The sequence below is a fragment of the Desmodus rotundus genome, chromosome 6 (assembly GCF_022682495.2).
Source record: "Desmodus rotundus isolate HL8 chromosome 6, HLdesRot8A.1, whole genome shotgun sequence".
Classification (NCBI taxonomy): Eukaryota; Metazoa; Chordata; class Mammalia; order Chiroptera; family Phyllostomidae; genus Desmodus; species Desmodus rotundus.
This window is the reverse complement of record NC_071392.1, coordinates 103,940,068-103,960,475: the sequence shown is the minus strand read 5'-3', so window position 1 is coordinate 103,960,475 and position 20,408 is coordinate 103,940,068. Positions and strand designations below refer to the sequence as shown.

The following is a 20,408-nucleotide window of genomic DNA, read 5'->3' as shown; positions in this document are numbered from 1 at the left end:
GAGAAATCAGGAGAGGGTTAGCGTGATGAAGTCTTTGAGAACCTAATCTCCAGAATGACATCGTCGCTTTTGCTGTGTTCTATTTGTTAGAAATGAGTCACTAGGTCCTGCACACCCTCAGGGGAAACCATTTTTCAAGATGCTACTGAAATGCTTGATTAGACTCTCCCTGTCACCTGCTGTGTCCCAGACACGCCGGCTTTATTTCTGGTTTTTTGTTTTTTGTTTGTTTTTTAATACTCCACAAGCTCCTTCCAATGCAGGGTTGTCCTTTGCTCTTCCTTCTTCCGGGAACCTGAGGGCTCAGCCCTCCTCAGAGCAGCCTTCCCAGACCCCCAGGCTGAGCATCCACCTGTGCCCACCCCATCGCCCCCGTTTAATTCTCTGCCTAGCCTTTACCTTAGCTGGTACTTCTCTGGCTTGTTATTTAACTCTCTTCTTTCCCCACTAGAAAGCAACTTACACACGAACAAACAAATCTTGTCTGTTTTGTTCTCCTGGCCCATCCCCAAGGGGATGGATGGCATGGTGCCTGTGTCATTTGGGAGGTGTCCAAACCTGTGTCCAATGAGTCAGGGATGAATCCCTGGGAGAGTGTCTGAGCAGCTGAGGTGGATATGTGCGTGTCCCCATTACCGTGGAGGCACGAGTGTGTGTGTGTGTGTGTGTGTGTGTGTGTGTACACGCTGGAGACCAGACTGATGTGGACTGAAGTAATTGGGAAGTCTCTTTCCTGAGAGGGGAGGGGGGCGGTTGGAGAGGGGACGCATGTGTGCGCCCCCAGCAGGGGTGACAGTGGGCAGCAGCCTGGGGGAGGACGGTGGGAGGCATCCCTCCCCGGGAGGAACGTGAGTGGGGCCCCCAGCCTGGCTCCCGCGCCCCTCTCCCACGCCTCCAGGCACAGGGGGCCAGGGCCGGCCTACGTGGCAGCGGCGCTAGGGGCGGGCAGGCAGAAAGGGAGGGACGGAGGCGGGCCGGCCAGAAAGTTTGTCGGCAGCCACTGTGGGGACACCGGCCCGGGGATGCGCTCCTGGCCCTTCAGCGCCCGCAGCACGCCTGGGTGTCCTGCTCGCCATGGGTAAGTCGCGACCAGACGCTTCCCGCCAGGGAGTCCCCGAGATCCCATCAGTGCGCGCCCCTCCGCCCCTTGCTGCACCCCCTGACCAGATACCGCCCACTGGGGCGGGCGGCGAGCCCCGCACACCAGGCCTTGCCTGGGGCCTGGGAAGGGACCTGGGCGAACTTCCTTCCAAGCTCCTTTCTGCCCAGATGAAAGTGACCTGAGAGAGCTCCTTCCTTGATATTGAGCGCTCACGTGGACCAGGCCCTCTCTTAACCGCTTCAAACCTTACAGCAAGCCCAGGCAAGTGAAATCGTTCTATCCCGCGGATGAAGAAATAGAGGCGCCACAAGGAGCGAAATCCATTAATCAATTCACCCGAACACCTCTCTTCACCAGGGCTGAGGATGCTGCGGTGAACAAAACAGGAGAAACCCTGCTCTGGAAATAATTCAACAGAAGGGAGACAGAGGGGATTAGAATGCAGCACTGTGTGTGGGTGTAGGGAATTTCTTTGTTGCTACAGGGACCAAGGTTTTTATATTTTTCTCTGGATTCAGAGCCTCAGAGAGTCACTCTGTCATTCATTCACCTACCGTGTGGCAAACATTGGGGTCTCCAAGGAACACATAGAATGAGGTGGCGTTACAGTGGTGAGGGAGGCAGGTTCTTTAGCTAAGCAGGAAGGAAGGGCGTCTGCTACCAGGAGACTTTGGAGCTGAGATATTGAGACAGGTAGTAAGACGCTAGGAAAATTCCTGGGCGAGTGGAATGGGGAAACTGAGACAAGAAAATGAAAGAAGGCCAGTCAGTTTGAGCAATTTACAGCTACCTGGTCTCCCCTAACCAAGGACACTTGAGAATAAATGGTTTATACCTCTCCTCCCTGACCAGAGGACACTGTAACCTCCCTGGCCATAAACCACAGGTGTCCAGGAAGAGAGGAAGGCTGACGCAAATGGAGGGAGAGATAACAGGGAACAAAGGGAGCCAGCTCTGGAAGAAGCTGCAGACTCCCCTTTCAGCTCCTCCTCCCCTTACTCTCCAGAGAAACAGCACGTCTGTGCTTCTCCTCAGAATTCCCCCTCCCAAATTCCCATGTTTCCCCTGTATAAAGTTGCTTCTGAAAGCTTAAGGTGAGGTGGGTGTTACAGTTTTTACCTGCCACCTACTCAGATTGCTGGCCTCTAAAGTAATAAAAGCGCAATTATTCCAACCCGTCTCTGCTTTTTGGCTGGGTGGTGGCAAACAACACAAGTCTCGGACTTAAAAGAAGTGGGCTTGCTAAGATCTGAGAGAAGGGCTTCCAGATTAAGGGAACAGCAAGTGCAAGGGCCCTGAGGCAGGAGTAAGCTGATGTGGTCCAGGGCAGTGTGGCTGGAGCACAGGGAGCAAGGGGGAGAGCCAGAGAGGTGGGCAAGGGCTGGATTATGCAGGACTTTGTAGGTTATGGTGAGAAGCTTGGCTTTTATTCCAAATGACATAAGAAGGTAGAGAAGGGTTTTAAGCTTGAGTGGGACATGACCTGAATTGTGTTTTAAAAACCCTGTGCTAGTGTGGAGAGTCATACTAGCTAACGCTGACTATAAGGTAGGCAGGCATATGAGGCAGGCATCACTATTTTCCTCCTTTAGAGATGGGGAGGCTCCGAGAGGATAAGTGCAGCTGCACAGGGTCACAGTTGCGAAGAAGAGGAGCTGGGATAGAACCCCAGCTCTCTGGCTCCTGTCTGCCTTCTTGGCCGCTGTGCCACCCAGCCTCTCATGCGCAGGGTAACAGCACAACTGTCCACCAGCTCCAGCTCTGGCTCCAGAACCCTAATTTCGGGGCCAGGATCTGCTCTATTCCTGCCCACGGCCCCTTCCAGGCCCTGGACCTTGCCAGATGCTCAGGAGCCAAGATCCTTTCTCTCTGGACTTCCTGCATCCCCAGAGTTCACTCATTCATTCATCCATATATTCAACGAGTATTTATTGAGTGCCTACTATATGCCGCGTACTGTCCTCAGCATCAGGGAGACAGGCGAACAAACAATTCCTGTTCTTTGGGGCTGACATTCTGGTAGAGGAGAACAACGAATGTGTAAAACATATAGTTATTTCAGGTGGTGATGAGTATCATGGAGGAAAAGAACAAGCAGGGAAAGGGGACACAAAGTGCTGGATGCTGTGCGGAGGATGCTACTGTGCATAGAGGTCCAGGGGAGGGCTCAGGAGAAGGTGAGGTTCAATTGAAGAGCAGAGGGAAGGAGGAAAGGAGCCCTTGGCATGGAGGGGAAGGCTTCCCATCAGAGGTGAGAGCCGGAGAAAAGCCATGAGTGGAGATGTGCTTGGAGTGAGGAGGAACAGCAAGGGAGCTGGTGTGGCGGGAGGAGCAGAGTGAGAGGAGGCAGATGCTGGGGGACCCTGAAGGTCATGGTAAGGACCTTGGCTATTTTCAGAGAGAAGAGGGAGCCTTGGAGGGCTCTGAGCAGAATGACACTGTCGAGCTTAGGCTGTCACAGGATCCCTCTGATTGCTGTGTAGCTTTAGAGTAGGTTCCTATGTCCCTGACACAGCCCCTGGAATGCCACGTCGTGGTCCCCCCTCATCCCTCACTCAGTCATTGGTTCTTTCAGCAAAAACCTCGTTGAGCCCCTCTTGGGTGTCAGGACGAAGCTGCCCGCCCCACCCCCCTGAGACACAGCGACAGTGTCTCTGTCCTGTCCTCTCCACTTTAATAAGGATAAGGAGGACACATCCATGAACTCACAATATGGTGTGAGCAAATGGAGGGAGAATGCAGAGTTGGTTGGAGGTGAAAATGTGGCTTGGAAAGTTGAGGAAGACTTGTGGGAATGATGTCTAATGGCCCTGACTCCTTTGGGACTGCTGCTATGACAGTATCATTTGACTATGTTTTGTGACATAGGGTTGCCCTGAGAGCTTCACCTCCCCTCCACCTCTGCCCGCTGGGTCCCTGCTCTCTCTCACACCCCACCTATCTCTGATTAGCCCTTCTTGCTTTAAGTCAGTTTAGCAAAGCTCTTATGTATGTAGGTTTGGGAGTCAGATGGGTCAGTGTTTCAGTCCTGATCCTGTTGCTTCTCAGCTGTGAGAACACTCGGACCCTCAGTTTCCTCATCCGCAAAATGGGGACAACTGGAGCTGTACCACCTAGCGTTGTTATGAAGATGAATCCAGAGGAGGCGCCTAAAGTTGCATACAGAAGATACTCAGTAACCGACGATTTATTATGACTGTTCCATTTCATGTTTATTTTTGCTGTTCTCTTACCCCTGTGACTGGAATCTGCTCTGATGCGTTTTCCAGGAAAACCTGTAGACAGTCACCTTTGCCTCTGAACCCTTTGGCTTGGTTCCCTTTCACCTCAGGAGGAACCCAGGATATGGCAAACAGATTCTGTGCTTTCCGTTGATTGCCTCACGTGGACTGGAAGAACCTTCCTTTCTGGCTGTAAACTCCAAGAACGGAGGCAGTTGGGGCCAAGGGAGGTGACGCGGGGGCAGCACCCGGGCAGCATTATCTCCCCAGGGTGTTTACCAATGGTCATGAACCGGTGGGGCAAGGCCAGCCAGTGAACACAGGAGGTTATTTCCCTCGGGGGCAGGAGCAGTGGGGAGAAGGCTGGGCAGAAAGGGGGGCATGTTTCCACCCATGATACTCCTCCCCCTGCACAAATATTGCCTAACAGAGACGAGGAGAGGCAGAAACAAGAGACGACAGATTGAAATCATATCATGCCGAGATTTACTAATGGGGTGGGAAGAGAATGGACCGTGGAGCCAGATGTCCTGGCTTTGAATCTAGGTACAGCTATTTGCTACTTTTGACCTTGGGCAGGTCACTTCACCTCTCTGTTTACTCATTCATAAATAATACAGAACCCCAGCTCAAAAAGTTGTGGTGAGAAGCAAACGAGTTATCGCTCTTAAAGCCCTCAGAGCAGTGTTTCAAGTGCAGTAACCCGTTGGGTCTGCAGAAAACACTCTGTAAACCTGGCTATGGTGTTATGAATGCTGTGGTCAGGCCTGCGTGGTTCGGCTGGGCCGGCTCCTGAAGGGCATGGGGTGAGATAGAAACTGCCGGATTACTCTAGATACTTCCAGACATATTTAAGTTTAAATATGTGAATTAAAAATTCAAAGTAGCCCCGACCGGTGTGGCTCAGTTGGTTGGGCGTCGTTCTGCAAGACGAAGGGTCGCCAGTTCGATTTCCTGTCGGCACCCATGCCTGGGTGGTGGCCCTGTCTCCGGTGGGGGCCTGTGCAAGAGGCAACTGATTGATGTTTCTCTCCCTCTCCTTCTCCCTCCCTTCCCTTCTCTCTAAAAATAAATAAATAAATCTTTTTTAAAAAATCAAAGTAAACTGTATAACTGAACTGTGGATATGGTAGCCTCTAGCCCCATGTGGCTGTTTTTACATTTAAATTAATTAAAATGAAATACAATTAAAATTCCTTCCCCTAATCACATTAGCCACATTTTAAGCGCTCAATATCCACAGTGCTGGTGACTGTCATAGATCACTCTCTCCCCAGCTCAAGCCTGCAAAGGCTTCCACCCCCGGCAGTGAGATTCATCGTTGTCCTCGTGACCTACGTAGCTCCACCTGATCTGGCCCCCGCTTGCTTCTCCTGCCTCCTCCTCTCCTCTCGCTCTCACGCACTGTGTTCCAGCCACTCTGGCCTCCTTGCTGAGTAGCACGGTGATTAAACGCCTGCACTCTCTAGCTGCATCAGCGCTGCCGCATACTTGCTGTGTGACCGTGAGAAACTTTCTTACCTTCTCTGTGCCTTGGAGGATGATGCTAATAATAACGTGTAATGGGGTTGTTGTAAATGAGGAATGAAGTGGGTACATACATGCAAAGCTCCTGAAACAGGGTCTGGTACTTAGTAAGCACCATATAAGCACGAGCTTTTCATATTAATAGTTATTGTTCAAACATACTAAAACCTGTCCTGCTTCAGGGCCTTGGTTCTTGCTGTTCCCTCTGTCTAGAGTATTTTTTTGTCTTCCAGATTTTATAGGACTTTTATCCTCATTTCATTAATTACCCCCTGCTCAAATTTTCTTTCTTCAGAGAGGCCTTAGCTGACTACCCTATTTAAATTAGTCACTCCATCACTCTCCATCCCCTTTCCCTGTTCTGTAAGTGACAGCATATATTATTTGTTCACCATCCACCTTTTCCTACTAGAACGTCATATCCTTGACAACTCCACTGCATTGCCAGCCCCAAGAATGTAGCTTGGTGTATTGCAGATGCCAGATAAATAAGTTTTTAAATGAACGGTTGGATGGGAGGGTGGGTGAGTGCAGGTAGGGGTACGTAAGGGATGGAATACAAAGATGGCGGGATGTGTGGATGCATTTGTGGAGAGATAGATCAATAAATGGATCGATGTTTGGGTGAATGATGGGGCATATGAGTGGAGAAATCAGTGGATGAATATGTGGTGGGTGGAGTAGATGGATAAATGGAGGAGTGTATGATGAAAGGATGGGTAGATTGATCCATAAATAGATGTGTGAATGGATGAAGGAAGGAGTGAATGGGGGGATGAAGGATGGAGGGGTGGACAGATGGATCAGTGAGTGGATAGATGGGTGAATGGGTAGTGTAGATTGATGAAGCAGTGGGTGGATAAAGGAAGGAGTGGATGGATGGTGGATGATGAGTAGATGGCTTGATGGATGATGGATAAATAAATGAGTAGGCAGATGGATGGAGTAGCTGGATGAATAGATGGAGCAATTGATAGACGGAGGGGAGTTGGACGGGTAGAGGCTCTGGGCAAGGAACCATTCTGACCTCCGTCCCTGTCACTTTTGTTTTCCAGGCCACCCACCACCCCTCCTGCCCCTGTGTGCCTCTGTGTCTTTGCTGGGTGGCTTGACCTTTGGTTACGAACTGGCAGTCATATCGGGTGCGCTGCTGCCGCTGCAACTTGACTTTGGGCTCAGCTGTTTGGAGCAGGAGCTCCTGGTGGGCAGCCTGCTCCTGGGGGCTCTCCTCGCCTCCCTGGTAGGGGGCTTCCTCATCGATCACTATGGCAGGAAACATGCCATCCTCGGGAGCAACTTGGTGCTGTTGGCCAGCAGCCTGAGCCTGGGCCTGGCCAGTTCCCTGGCCTGGCTTCTCCTGGGCCGCTCGGCAGCTGGCTTTGCCATCTCCCTTTCCTCCATGGCCTGCTGTATCTATGTGTCGGAGCTGGTGGGGCCACAGCAGCGGGGAGTGCTGGTGTCCCTCTATGAGGCAGGCATTACCATAGGCATCCTGCTCTCCTACGCACTCAACTATGCACTGGCCGGTGTCCCCCGGGGATGGAGGCATATGTTCGGCTGGGCCGCTGCACCTGCTGTCCTGCAATCCCTCAGCCTTCTCGTTCTCCCTGAAGGCACAGATGAGGCTGCAGCCCACAGGGACCTCATCCCCCTCCAGGGAGGTGAGGCCTCCAAGGTGGGCCTGGGGAGGCTAAGATACTCCTTTCTGGACCTCTTCAGGGAAAGGGATAACATGCGAGGCCGAACCACCGTGGGGCTGGGGCTGGTGCTTTTCCAGCAGCTAACAGGGCAGCCCAATGTGCTGTGCTACGCCTCCACCATCTTTCACTCGGTCGGCTTCCGTGGGGGATCCTCCGCTGTGCTGGCCTCAGTCGGGCTTGGTGCTGTAAAGGTGGCAGCTACCCTGACTGCCATGGGGCTAGTGGACCGAGCGGGTCGCAGGGCCCTATTACTAGCTGGCTGTGCCCTTATGGCCCTGTCGGTCTGTGGCATAGGCCTCGTCAGCTTTACTGTGCCCATGGACTCAGGCCCAAGTTGCCTGGCCATGCCCAATGCCACCAGGCAAGCAAACCTCCCTGGAGACTCGGACCAGCCAATGGGATTGTCTTCACATCCACTGCCAACAACCAGCAAGAACCAAGGGGAGCCAGTCTCATCAACCTCTGAGAAAACCAGGCGCCACCCCAGAGGTGGGGACCCCACAACCCCTCCTGGGCCAGCCCTAAGCACCGCATCCCAGGCACCGCCTTCTCCTGCCCCAGGGCCAGCCCTGCTGCACTGGACCGCGCTGGTCTGCATGATGCTCTTTGTAAGCGCCTTCTCCTTTGGGTTTGGACCAGGTAGGTGGGAGTGTCCTGCAGGTCGCTCAGCTTTCTACCCTTCCTGGGGGAAACCTTGGGGACAGTATCCCTCAGGGTCTCAGAAGGACACTAGTGGGGCCTTGAATGTAAAGCCAGTGAAGCTTAAGCTTCAGGACCCCTTGCTTATTTGCAGACACTCCTTTAGAGGACAGGGGCCTGATTATATATTTTTTACTGAAAACCCCCCAGATTGGTTAAGCTTCAGGCTTCATAACACCTGAATTAGCTCCTGGATAGCTAGCTCACTCAAAAATCTTACTTGAAGGCAACTTAATGAATAGGGTGACCAACCATCCCAGTTTGCCCAACACTGAAGCTCCTGTGTCCCGGGCACCCTCGTGTGCCCCGGGGAAACCACGACTGTTGGTCATGCTAAAGGGATGCTTACAGCCCCGTCGGGAAGCAGCAGGGAGAATGTGGTGTCAGAAGCCCGGCACCATGTGAATCACACCAATGGGAGGCTGCCCGCTGGACCGTGGGTGCAGGCCCCGCCCCGGCCCCAGCCTAGGAGCCCTCCCTGCCCTCCTGTCCTAGTGACCTGGCTTGTCCTCAGCGAGATCTACCCCGCGGAGATCCGAGGGAGGGCCTTCGCTTTCTGTAACAGCTTCAACTGGGCCGCCAACCTCTTCATCAGCCTCTCCTTCCTCGACCTCATCGGTGAGTCGTCTTCACCTAATTCCTTGGTCCAGTTCCTTCTAGATGCAGGAATAATGTCCCCCACCCCCCAACAGGGACAGGGCTTCCTTATTGGTCCGGGTATAAATTACAGAAAACCTGACGTGAGCCAGTTTATGAACCAAAGGGAATATTTTTGTAAGGAGGGCCGTCAGCTTCAAGCATGGCTGATCCAGAAGCTCCAGTACAACTGTGGCCATCTTTAATCTCTCTCCACCCTGCTTGCTTCCCACACGGTGGGCTTCATTCTCAGGCAGACACCTCCGGGGGGCAAAGATGACCGCCCACAGATCTCCTCAGCTTGGCAGCCCCTTGGAAAGAGAGCATTTCTTTGCCAGTGGCTCCTCCCCGAGACCTGGAGCTGCTTCTCATTGGCTTAGCAAGATCACATGCCCACCCCTGAACCAATCACTGTGGCTGGAGGGCTGTCTCTGTACCCTAGGCTCCCGGCCTGGGTCATATACCCACCCTGGGGTTGGGGTGGGGGAATGGAGACGGCCTCATCGACCAGTGGACCAGAGGTTGGCGCGGAGTCGTTCCCCAAAGGGAAACTGGTGTCAGATAAAGGGAGAAGATTCTTTTCGGAGCTGGGCTTTGCCAAGCCTGCATCCTGCCACTGGTTCGCTGCTGAGGGGAGTGTTATTTTCCCTACGTTCATGTTTTCAGATCCCGAGCGCACTCCACTGGTAGAGTTTTAGATGTGGGTGTGCGGGCATCCACAGAAAAGACAAAATGCCCTTGTCAGGGTTTGTGGTCTGAGCCCTGACCCTTTGCCCGCCTCTGGGTCAACCAGTCCTACTCCTGCTTGAAGGCCCTTATCTGACAGTTGTTGGTCATTCTGCAAAGCGACCCTCTGAGACTCCTCTGGAGGTGAACCCACTTTCCCTGCGCGACCTGGAACCAGCCAGCTGGCCGCACGCCGCCCACTCTCCCTCCCCTCCCCCCTGTTCCCAGGCACCATCGGCTTGTCCTGGACCTTCCTGCTGTACGGGCTGACCGCTGTCCTTGGTCTGGGCTTCATCTACTTATTTGTCCCTGAAACAAAAGGGCAGTCGTTGGCAGAGATAGACCAGCAATTCCAGAGGCGACGGTAAGGGGGACAGGGCGGGCCTGGAGGGAGAGTCCCATCGAGCCTGAGCCCTCCGCTGCAGGACTTCAGCTGGCATACTTTCCCCCTGCAAGAAAGCGAGTTTCTCTTCTTCTTGCCTCTCTCCTGCCCGGACCCTGTGCATTTTGTCCTGTCTTCGTACAGGAGCTGGTTTGCTTGAGTTGCCTTCGTGTCTTCCTACAGCAGAGTTTCCTTTGACTTTAAGCCCAGATTAAACCTTTAAATTGTGCCATTGTGGAATCCCCAGAGGTTGGAAGAGTAGAATCTCTAAAACCAGAGAATCTTCGAGTCCTGGAAGCTTGGCGAAACCAAACATTATGACTGGCCTTTTAAATCCTCAAGCAAAGAACTATGGGCTTAATCCACTTATTCAGGGGGCATTTATTTATCTTAAAAGATTTTATTTATTTTTTAGAGAGGGGAAGGGAGGGAGAAAGAAAAGGAGAGAAACATCAATGTGTGGTTGCCTCTCACATGCCCCCAACTGGGGACCTGGTGCAGAACCCAGGTATGTGCCCTAGACTGGGAATCCAACAGGCCACCCTTTGATTCACGGAGGGGCACTCAACCACTGAGCCACATGAGCCAGGGCAAGTGGGTACTTATTAAGCCCCTACTATGTGCCAGGCGGTGTCCTGGGCCATAGGCTATATGGCTGAGAATAGGATGGAGAAGGCCCTTATCCTCATGAAGCTTCCATTCTAATGGGGGAGAGGGACAGAAAATAAGCAAGTCAACAAAATAAGCAAGAGCAGGCCCAGGGAGACCCAGAGGAGTAGTCAGGTAATTCAGAAGATGGAAATGTACATTAAGGCAGGAAGTGGGAAGGGACAGGTAGGAGTGAGGCGGGGATGGGATGAGGGGTCCCAGGGCATGTTCCATTCCCGTTTCCTCCAGGAAGACTCCCAGGCCCTGCCACCCTCTGACTACTCACCTCTGCTTGACAGGTTTGCCCCGAGCTTTGGCCACAGGCAGGGCACATTTGGTGTCCAGTACAGCCGCATCAAGGTCTCTGGGGCCTCCTGAGGAGTCCGTCTGCTTGGAAAATGCCGGAACCATGGTTTTAGCAGACTGTCTCCAGCTCCCTGCTTGCCTGGGCCCCAGAGCACAAGTTCTAGGTGGTCCTTTGACACTGACCCCTGCTCCAGAGGAGGTCTTTTGTGCTCGGGTGGAGAGGACGGAAGTCTGAGAACCCAGAAGTCTTCATGTTCAGTCTCAGGCTCTGAGGGCTTCTGAGGAGCTGCCTTCTTGCCCCAGTTTCCCCACTGACTCTGCACATCTCTGCAGTGTTTATAATGAGAACATCTTATGGAGTTTCCACTGTTCCCTGGGCTTTCTCAAAGAATCTCTGGGGTGCCAGTCCTGGCAGGAAGTCTCGCCTGGTATCCCCCTTAAACCCCAGCTGAGGAAACCATATTCTCTGCTCTCTTTTTTCATGTGGCTGGGACTTTTCAGTGAGGTGGAAGCCTGTTTTTTTTGGGGGGGGGTTTGGCTCTTAGAGATCAGTTTTGTTCATCCCTCTAATGCTCTTACCCAGAAGCTTTACCATTCACCAGCAACCCAGACTGGTTCACAGGAGGCTCAAGTTCTAGGCCCAATTCTGCTGGTGTCATTGCTCTGTGACTATGGGCCTCAGTTTCCCCCATGTGTACAGAGGGACACCTGGACCAGGTTGTTCTTAAGATCTCTTCTGACACCGGTGAGCTGGGATTCTAAATGCTGGTAATACAACAAATATTCAGCATGGGCACTGCTCTCCAGTCACGTGTCATCTCTCTGGGGGATGTAAGTTTTATTAGCGGAAAGGTCAATGGCCGTCCAGAGTCACGTGCACTAAAATCCAAGAGCGTGGAATGAGCCGCCGGAGCTGACACCAGGATGGTGCTGGTTGCCTTTTCATTCAGAAAGATGCTTTGGAGGCCAGCGAACCTGGTTGTCAGTGCTGCCTGCACCTCTTGGCAGCTGTAGGCCTTGGGTGAGTAATAGCTCCCTCGAGCTCCAGTGTCTGCATCTTCAGTAAGGGTGTGACTATGCCCCCAAGGGGTGTATGTAACCCTGTTTCCCTTCAGGAAGGTCTTCAGCTGGTCCCATTCAACTAGTCAAGGAGTGGGGGGCCGCATGTTCACCTCAGTACCCAGGCCCCCTCCTTCAGGACATTGTAAAGGATTGTCCCCCAACAGGTGAGTCAGATAGAGATTGACCAGGTAGCTCAGGCCAGAGGTCACTAAAGAAAGGGACTGGCAAGGAGTTCCTGGATGCTGAGAATGAAGAGCTAGAGTAGGCTCCAGGTGCTGGCGTTGGATGAGGCTTTGTCACTGTGCCTGCCCACCTGGGTGCTGATGCAGCCCCCCAGGACTCTGGTCCCTCAACCCCTCTCCTCTCCTTTCTAGATACAGATGCTCCTTGACTTATGACGTGGTTACGTCCCAGTGAACCCATCGTAAGTCAAAAATTCATTTAATACCCCTCACCTCCTAAACACCATAGCTTAGCCTAGCCTGCCTTAAACATGCTCAGAACACATCAATTAGCCTCCTGTTGGGCACAATCATCTAACAAAATGAATACACTGTGGAGTATCGGCTGTTTACCCTCGTGGTAGAGTGACGGACTGGGAACTGAGGCTTGCTGCCGCTGTCCAGTGTCCTGAGAGGGTATCAAACTGTATAGCACTGGCCCAGGAAAAGGTCAGAATTCAAAGTACAAATGCATATTGCTTCCACACCATCATGAAGTCGGAAAACCCTAAACTGGAGCATTTTAAGCCTGGGCATCTGTACTTCCCTTAGATCCAGTGGTGTGCTGGAGCCAGCTTGCACTGGCTTATAAGAGCTGATTGTTAAATTTTCAGGATCTTTGCAAGCTGGTTGTTAAACACAGCCATTAAAAGAAATTAAATTCCTTAAACTTATAATTAAATAAATTGTATTAAAAACAAAGGAGATAAATACTAAAAACTCATCACTTCCTTATTTTACCACATTTTACTATTACCCGTGTTCTTGAGGTTATTTACATCTCTTGTATCTCAGGAGGGACATAGGGGAGAGTTTGAGCATTTCTTCCTGGTCCCGCCTTCAATGACGTCACGTGGGTCCCTGGAAACTGGCCATGGGGAGTGCATTCGCACCACAGAGGTTGGGGAACATGAAAAATCCGGGCTTGATTTATTGTTGTGTTGGTTTTACAGTCCTAAGAACGTGATGGCTAAAATGTTAACAGTGCCAATTAAACTTAAAACTATGCCTGTTGTGTCTAAAGCCAATACCTTGGGAGTGGCACAAAAAATGGAGGAAATGCTGCTCCAGGATGTGAGCTGTTATCCAATCCAGCCAGCAAGTTGCTCATGTCAGTGATGAAGGTGCCCCGACATCCACCTTCACTGTTTCCTTTCGTTGGACTCATTAACGAGAGCAGAAATTGCACCCAGCGCCCGTGTGGGAACCGCACTTGTGAGCGACTTCCTGCTGAGTCGGCTTGCTAGCAGGCAGGAATGCGCAGTCCACTTTTGTGCAGTCGAGGCTCAGTGTCAATCACAGCTGCTCGTGCGTACAGGAGTTTGGCAGAAAATAATAAACGTTCTGTGAGAATTAATTGGTGATATGGAATTTATAATAAAGAGTATTTTCAGTAAAGTGAGGATATTATTTGTAAATTTGAAAATTTTGTGCAACAAACATATTCTTCATCCCAGTAAACTTCACACACACACACACACACACACTTTCCCCTGGAGAGCAATTGTTGGATACCTGCCAGCACGTCACTGCTAAGATCTGTCCATGGGGCCCCTTTGAATCCGGTTCTCTCCCCAGGGACTCCCAAACCTGTCTCAATTCTCCTTTCCTGTCAGCCTAGGAGAAATGCTTTTCTAGCCTTTGGGTGGATTCCCCCCAATATACTTACTGTTCAGAGATGCTCTGTGGCCACCACTAGTTCAAGGTTGGGGTCATAGTAGGTGCTCAGAGTGGTGACGAGGATAATGAGGGCAAGGGCCAGGTGGCCGTTCAGAAAGGGGGGCATCTAAAGGTATTTTTAATTTGGGGTACCTACTATGTACTCAGAGATCTCTAGTGCCAATCAGGAAAGAGATGTGGTCTGCTCACTGACCTGCAGGGTGGATGCTGGGAAATTCTTCTCCCAGATAACCCCAGAATCATTTCAGCCCCTGGTCTCTGCTTAGCCCTTTCAAACACGCCCCACACTCAGCACCTGCCTATTGTTTGCCACATTGCAGGACACAGACTACTTACTTTTCCTTAAAGTGACTTGCCTTCCAACCTGTTGCGCAGATGGGCGATCTGCCCTGGTGTTCACCGTAGGGTTTACTTATGTCTTGGTTCCGATGCGATTCAGGATCGTGGGGTTCCCTGGCACAAAGATGATCTGAGGGGAGCTGCAGGAGGCAGGGCTGGGGGTGCGATGGGCTACATAGAGAGGAGGTGACCTGGTCCAAAGGGAGGGTTCAGAAGTGCACGTGAGCAGTCAGGACACCAGGTTCGAGTTCTGCCTCGGCTGCTTGCTAGTTTCGTCTCTCTGAGCCTCGGTTCCCTCATCTGCAAAATGGAGGCACCGGCAGGCCCTACCTCAAAAGTCTGAGAACACCGGACTGAGGTACCAGATGGGAAATCACGTTCCAAGCTGTAAAGGGCAGTGCACCCGTAGAGAGTGGGGATCCCCTGAAGCTTCCCCCCAGCTGTGGGCAGGGCTCCTTTGCCCCAGGGCTGCCCCAGACCCTGTTCTGACTCAGTTTCTGTATTTGCTCCTTCCGCTTTCCAGAGCAAATATTTTTCCATCTGTGGCATAGGAGGAGGGTGGAATGTTGACGTGAGGCACAACATTTTCCCAGCGCCCCGCTCCGAAAGTGTTTCCAGACCCCCACACGCTGGGTCCTGTCCAGGGTAGACAAGAATTTTCATGGCTGGTTTGGTACATGGGTTTGGAGTTTTTCCTGCTTGTGAAATCTGAAGTGGAAAAGCTGACATTCTGCTTCTAACCGATCCTCACAAGATGCGAAAATTCCCAAGTAGGTGGCTATGTTGAAAGCTTTGTATTCTAAATGAAATGAAATAATGAAATCAAATTTAGTTCTTAAAAAATTGGTTTATTTAATAATGAGATGAGTGGCAGCCCACCAAAATATTACACAAATTTCAGGATTATTTTATAATCTCTTTAGCTCTGCTTTGTATTAAAATTGTATTAAAACATCTGTTGACTCAGATTCAGGTCTCCCTGAATTGTCCACTTTATACAGCCTCTCTCACTGGTCATTTGAATTCTTTCTTTTCCGGGACAATATTTGAGACTCTACTGAGTGTTATTGCACGTACAGCCAACGGCTTTCAGAGCCTGCGTGTGTGTTCCCACTGGGTTTGGCACTGCCGTGTTGCTAACTCCTTCCAGATTTGGGGACCGATGCCACCTCAGCTCTCCTGATTGGACGGTCTGGGTTGCTGGTTCCTGAGATGCGGTCCCAAAAGCTCTCTCTGTAGGGTGTTATTCTCGCGATAATAAATATCGCACCGATGTTAAGCTGCTCAATACAGTTTCAATATCTAAAGCAAGAAAGAGATTTTTCTAAACCTCTAAGTTAGATGGTAGAAGGTGAATAACACACCGTGTGTGTTTCATTGCTCAGGTGGCTAGAAACCGCCCTGATTACAGAGCCTCTGGTGACAGGCAGCTGGGTGACTGTCTCTGACTTTCCAGAAAGCTAAACCCAGTGCTAAATGGCCTTTGTTGTCTCAATGATGCGGCCCACGCCAATCTTGGATGTCCGTGAATTTTCTACTCTGAATCGTTACTCAACAAACTATTACCAATGTTTATCTCTAAGTAGTAGAATAAGAAGGAATTTTATTGATCATTAATGTTTCTCTGGATTGTCAAAAATTTCAACAATAAACATAAAATGTGTAACAAAAATTTTAAAAACCTTAGTAAAATTGCTACAAACAATAAAGATCAAAGTGAAGCTGTGGTATACTAGATGATTGTTCAGTAACTATTTACTCCTTCCCCACTCTCAGCAGAGTATACTCTGTGGCCTCATTGATGCTGTTCTTGTCCACATGACTTGCTTTGGCCAATAGGACGTGGGCTGAAGCCACAAGGTGCCAGTTCCCAGCCTAGAGATTAAGAGGCATTGGGTGTATCCTCTCACTCTTCTGGGAACTTCCAACATCCACCATAACAGCAGGGCTTGGCCCTTCCAGCCTGGACCCTAGAGCGACAAACCTGTTACACACCTGAACCTGACCTCAGCCAGAGGCACAGCTGTACCAGGCAGCTCACATATCTGAAAATGAGAAAGAATGCTAATTGAAGATTATGAGGTTGTTTGTTATGCAGCAAATGCTGACTAATACAAAATCTAACCAGGTAGGAAGTGTTTTTACCACCTACTGAGTATACCCTTGCCATACCTGAAAACCCTAAAATAATAACAACAACAACAATACTAATAATACAATTTTTGCTTTCAAAATAGTTAATAGTTAGAAACATGCAAAAATAAAAACCACCCATATCTTATCACTGAAATATAATCACTAACAACATCCTGGTGTATATCCACCTCACCTCTTATCTCTGATGACAGATGATGCAAGCTACATCAAAACCTTGGAGGCATGCCCGACTCCTCATTCTTTCTCCTTCACATCCAGTCTGTCAGCAAATTCTCCAGGCTCAGCCTAATTCGGCCTTTCTCATCACCTCTTCCCTCACCATCGCTGCCGTGACCACCATCTCTCACCTAGATTAGATTGTTGCAACATCGGTATAACAGGTCCTTACTTCTCTTCTTGCCCCTCACCTATTCTCCACACAGCAGCCAGGGGACCCTTTAAAAACCTAAGTTGGCCCACGTCACTCTTCTGAGCTGAGCTACCCAAGGCTCCTGCCTTACTCAGGCAGCCTCTGTCACCACTTCTCAGGCCCTCCCTGCTCTCCTCTCTGACCTCATCTTTTCCCTCCCAGCAGCTCCGACACACTCTGCTGCCCACCCTCAGCTCTTTCTACGCCCGGTGGTAGGAATGAGCACATGGCAGATACTTGTACGGCCCACTCCTTTGTGTCTTCCTGTTATTCAGGGAGACCTTCCCTGGCACCATAGCTAAAAGTTCACGCTCCCATGTGCATGCACATACAACACACACATGTACACGTAAATGCACGGTGCATGTACTTGTGCATACACACTGACACTTCACATTCGTCACTCCCTGCTTCGCTGCTCCATCTTGGCCCCTGCCACTCTCTAACATACAATATATCTCACCAACCAGTAACTCATTATCCGCGCCCCCTGCTACATTGTAAGTTCCACAACAGCAGAGTATTTTGCCTGTTTTGGTTGCCACTGTATTTTCCTGAGTTTAGAACAGCACCTGGCACATAATTAGACACTCAACAAATATTTGTTGAATAAACAAGTGAGTGAATGTAGAGTGGCTGGAATGTTGCAGATACAGAATAAAGGGTAATCATGAGCACTAAGGAGGTTTTTAAAAGAATGCTCTCTTCCTCTCATACTATAGATGCTGTTGAAAGTTGATAAAAAATTTTAAATGGAGCATAAAATATAAAGTCATAAAGGCCACTGGTAGAAACAGCAGTAAGATAATTATTAAAAGCAAGAAGGCGAAAGGAGGAAGAGACAGTGGAGGGAATGCATGTGAACAAAACTCCTCATCTCTCATCCCCGTACATCGTTTAAGGTGGACGATGTAAGAACAGCCACTGTACGCTTAGTTCTTAAAGCAGAGCCCACAAAGCTATGGAAACTGCTCCTCAGATGTATTCTATTTGGTCCAGATATTACTTATACGATTTTTGAGTTAGTTGCAACTTTTTTCAGTTACAGTTTACTTTAAATATTATTATATTTGTTTCAAGTGTACAGCAGAGTGGTTAGACAGTCATTCATTGGTTGCTAACTTTTGAAATTTGGGATATTTCTGCCTTCTCTTGAAAAAGACGGGGCCCTGTTGGGCCTGCAATTCTCAAGTACAGACACCAGGTGGTGCAGAGTAGCAGCTCGTCCTATTACATGTGGCTTGAACCCCTTGTTTGCTGTTAAGCTTTTCATTCTTGGTATAAATATTTAATGGTAACAACCTAAAAAAATAGATACAAATAATTCTAACAGTACGTACGTCCAGGCAGTGGGGCCTGGAAGTGTTGCAAGGATGAAAGAGGAGGGTAATTCCCCATTCAGAACCTTCTGCCCCATGTGTGCATGCCTGGGGGTTCAGGTACATACGCCTTGTTCCAATAACAAAAGGACTAGCTAGGTGAAAAAACTATTTAAGAATATGCTTTTTCCTTTAGAAGAATTTTTAAGCCCTGAAAAATATGAAGATCAAAAATAAAAACTCCCCATGCCCTACTAGTTACCAAAAAACAACTTGGTATATATTCATCTAGTCTTTTGTCTATGAATATAAATCAAGCTAGTCAGAAGTGAAGACAGGTATTTGGGGAGATTGATATTTTCACGTCATTGAGATCACACTATGTAAAACATGGAGACCTTCACCATTTACATTATCAAGTATTTTACATGAAGCTAAGTTCATATACATATTGTCTTTGCCAATGTTAGGAGTCGCATCAGCAATTTCTCCCAGTGTCTGGCTTTTCTTCACTTCTGAGTGTGTAGTAAATTGAATTATATGCTTACCAAGTCAACATTCGTTTTCCTGGCGAAGACTGAATCTGCCAGTGGAAACCGAGTGTTTTCATTTTCTTTCTTTCTCCCCATCACTCTGTGCTTTTCTGGTTTCTCTGGGTGCATATTTCCCATCCCCACACCCCTTCACTTGGCAACTGTGAAGTTGCTAAGTTCTTCCAGATCTGGGGTCCGATGCCATCCTACGTCTCTGGGTTTGACAGGCGGGTTGGTGGTTACTGAGATATGATCCGGAAAGCTCTCTCTGAGGCTGTGTGTCGATCAGACGTCAAGTCATGAGACGGGAGGTGGCAGCCGTGCTGCTTCTGGATGCTGGAGGTTGTTTCTTTCTCCCTGAAGTTTATCTGCACCGTGCTGGACACAACACAAGTTTCCATGGTATCCTTGACAGTTTTCCAACTGTTAGGCAACCAGATCAGGTAGCTCTTGGCAGGAGCTCTAAGATTTTAGCTCCAGATAAGCTCTTCATTGCTTTTGACCATTGACTTCAATTTGAATATCAGTAAAATCTCTCTCCGTTCACACCAGTGGCCACACTAGCTTCTCTGCCTCCGCAGTGGGGTAATTTTTTGAGACAGTTACAATGTGACCCTCGTGTTAGCAGCTGAGATTTCCAGCCTCCCAGGCTCACCCTTCCTGCCACCTGATCTGAAGCCTCAAGGTGGGAGACCAAGCAGGACCACTCACCTGTGGTCGCTGTGTCTTTGAGCTTGTGTGTGGGCGGGACATTCCCAGACATTGAAAGACTGGAAGCCAGAGGGGCAGGCCTCAACTCTCTGTTCCCTCCAATCACCCATTCAAACACACTGGTGGGATAATTCTTTATCTGGCTCTGCAGGAGCTGTTGGAAGTTCCCACAGCTTTTCTGCTCACTCTTGGATAATGATAAAAGACAGTTTGATGATGAGAACAATCAGATGTCTTCCAGTTGTTTCCAAGTGTAACAACAGTTTATGTTCAGTAATTAAAATGTCAAGTCATAATTCCAAACTTCATTCGTGTTACACCTTTCTCCTCCCCCACTGTACTTCTCCCCGCCCCGCCCCCCAACCTGACCCCAAAGAGGTAAGGGGCATGAAGACTACTTGGCCGGTGCTATTAGGATGTGGCATTGTGCTTTCTAGACTCAGTGGGTATTTGCAGCCTATTTCTTCTCTTGTTAGGGTGCGTTTGGGGGGCTGTTTCTTGGCAATCCCCCCGCTGGGAACCTTTGAATGACCTTCCACAGACTCAGGCGATGGGTCTCCTCTGCCTGGCCACTTTCAATTTTGCCCAGAGATCCTTAGCATCTCCACATGATTCCTCACATTTCCAGGTCACCTCCCACTGGGAATTTCAGGCGATCCCAGGCCAGCGGCTTCTGTGGGATTCAGAACCAGTCCCTGGAAAAGTTCACACCCTTAACCCACTCTAGAGCCACTCCCCGATGCTGCTTGGAGTAACCCATCATCTTGCAAAGGTTGAGCAGCCATAAACTCAAACTTCTGTTCACCCTCAGGGTGATAGTTCTTGAAGAGATTCTCCTGGGCGGCCCACCCCATCTCTTGGCTGGCCAATGAAGGCGTTTCCTACCCTACCTTTCTGGCTACAGTGATTGGTTCAAGAATGGGGGCATGACCAAAGCTAAGCCAATCAGAGCCAAGAATGCTTCCGGTGCTGGGAATTATTTTTAAATCTCATAAGAGAGGTGTTGTGTGTGTGTGTGTGTGTGTTGTGT

At 49.9% G+C, this 20,408-nt stretch overlaps 1 protein-coding gene across 7 annotated transcripts; it reads left to right on the top strand.

The window, feature by feature from the left end:
• Positions 1 to 605: 605 nt before the first annotated feature.
• SLC2A10 (solute carrier family 2 member 10) lies at positions 606 to 13,692 on the top strand. 7 transcript variants are annotated; one of them, XR_006655332.3, is made up of 7 exons: positions 607 to 1,078; positions 6,906 to 8,189; positions 8,745 to 8,867; positions 9,840 to 9,975; positions 10,941 to 11,968; positions 12,384 to 12,433; positions 13,255 to 13,685. XR_006655332.3 is itself a non-coding variant. In XM_045194824.3 (6 exons), the coding sequence occupies exons 1-5, from the start codon at positions 1,075 to 1,077 to the stop codon at positions 12,424 to 12,426; spliced, it is 1,590 nt and encodes a 529-aa protein (XP_045050759.2). In that variant the 5' UTR covers positions 606 to 1,074; the 3' UTR covers positions 12,427 to 12,433; positions 13,184 to 13,667. The 7 variants fall into 7 exon arrangements, 4 of the variants coding, with proteins under 4 accessions (XP_045050759.2, XP_071077841.1, XP_045050757.2 ...); XM_045194824.3 differs by lacking the exon at positions 10,941 to 11,968 and having other exon boundaries at positions 606 to 1,078; positions 13,184 to 13,667; XR_006655331.3 differs by having other exon boundaries at positions 10,941 to 12,433; positions 13,184 to 13,689.
• Positions 13,693 to 20,408: the final 6,716 nt, after the last annotated feature.

Coding starts and splice junctions, on each gene's coding strand:
- SLC2A10 (XM_024559727.4), top strand. Junction 8,190..8,744: donor CTCCTTTGGGTTTGGACCAG/GTAGGTGGGAGT, acceptor CTCCTGTCCTAG/TGACCTGGCTTGTCCTCAGC. Junction 8,868..9,839: donor CTCCTTCCTCGACCTCATCG/GTGAGTCGTCTT, acceptor CCCTGTTCCCAG/GCACCATCGGCTTGTCCTGG.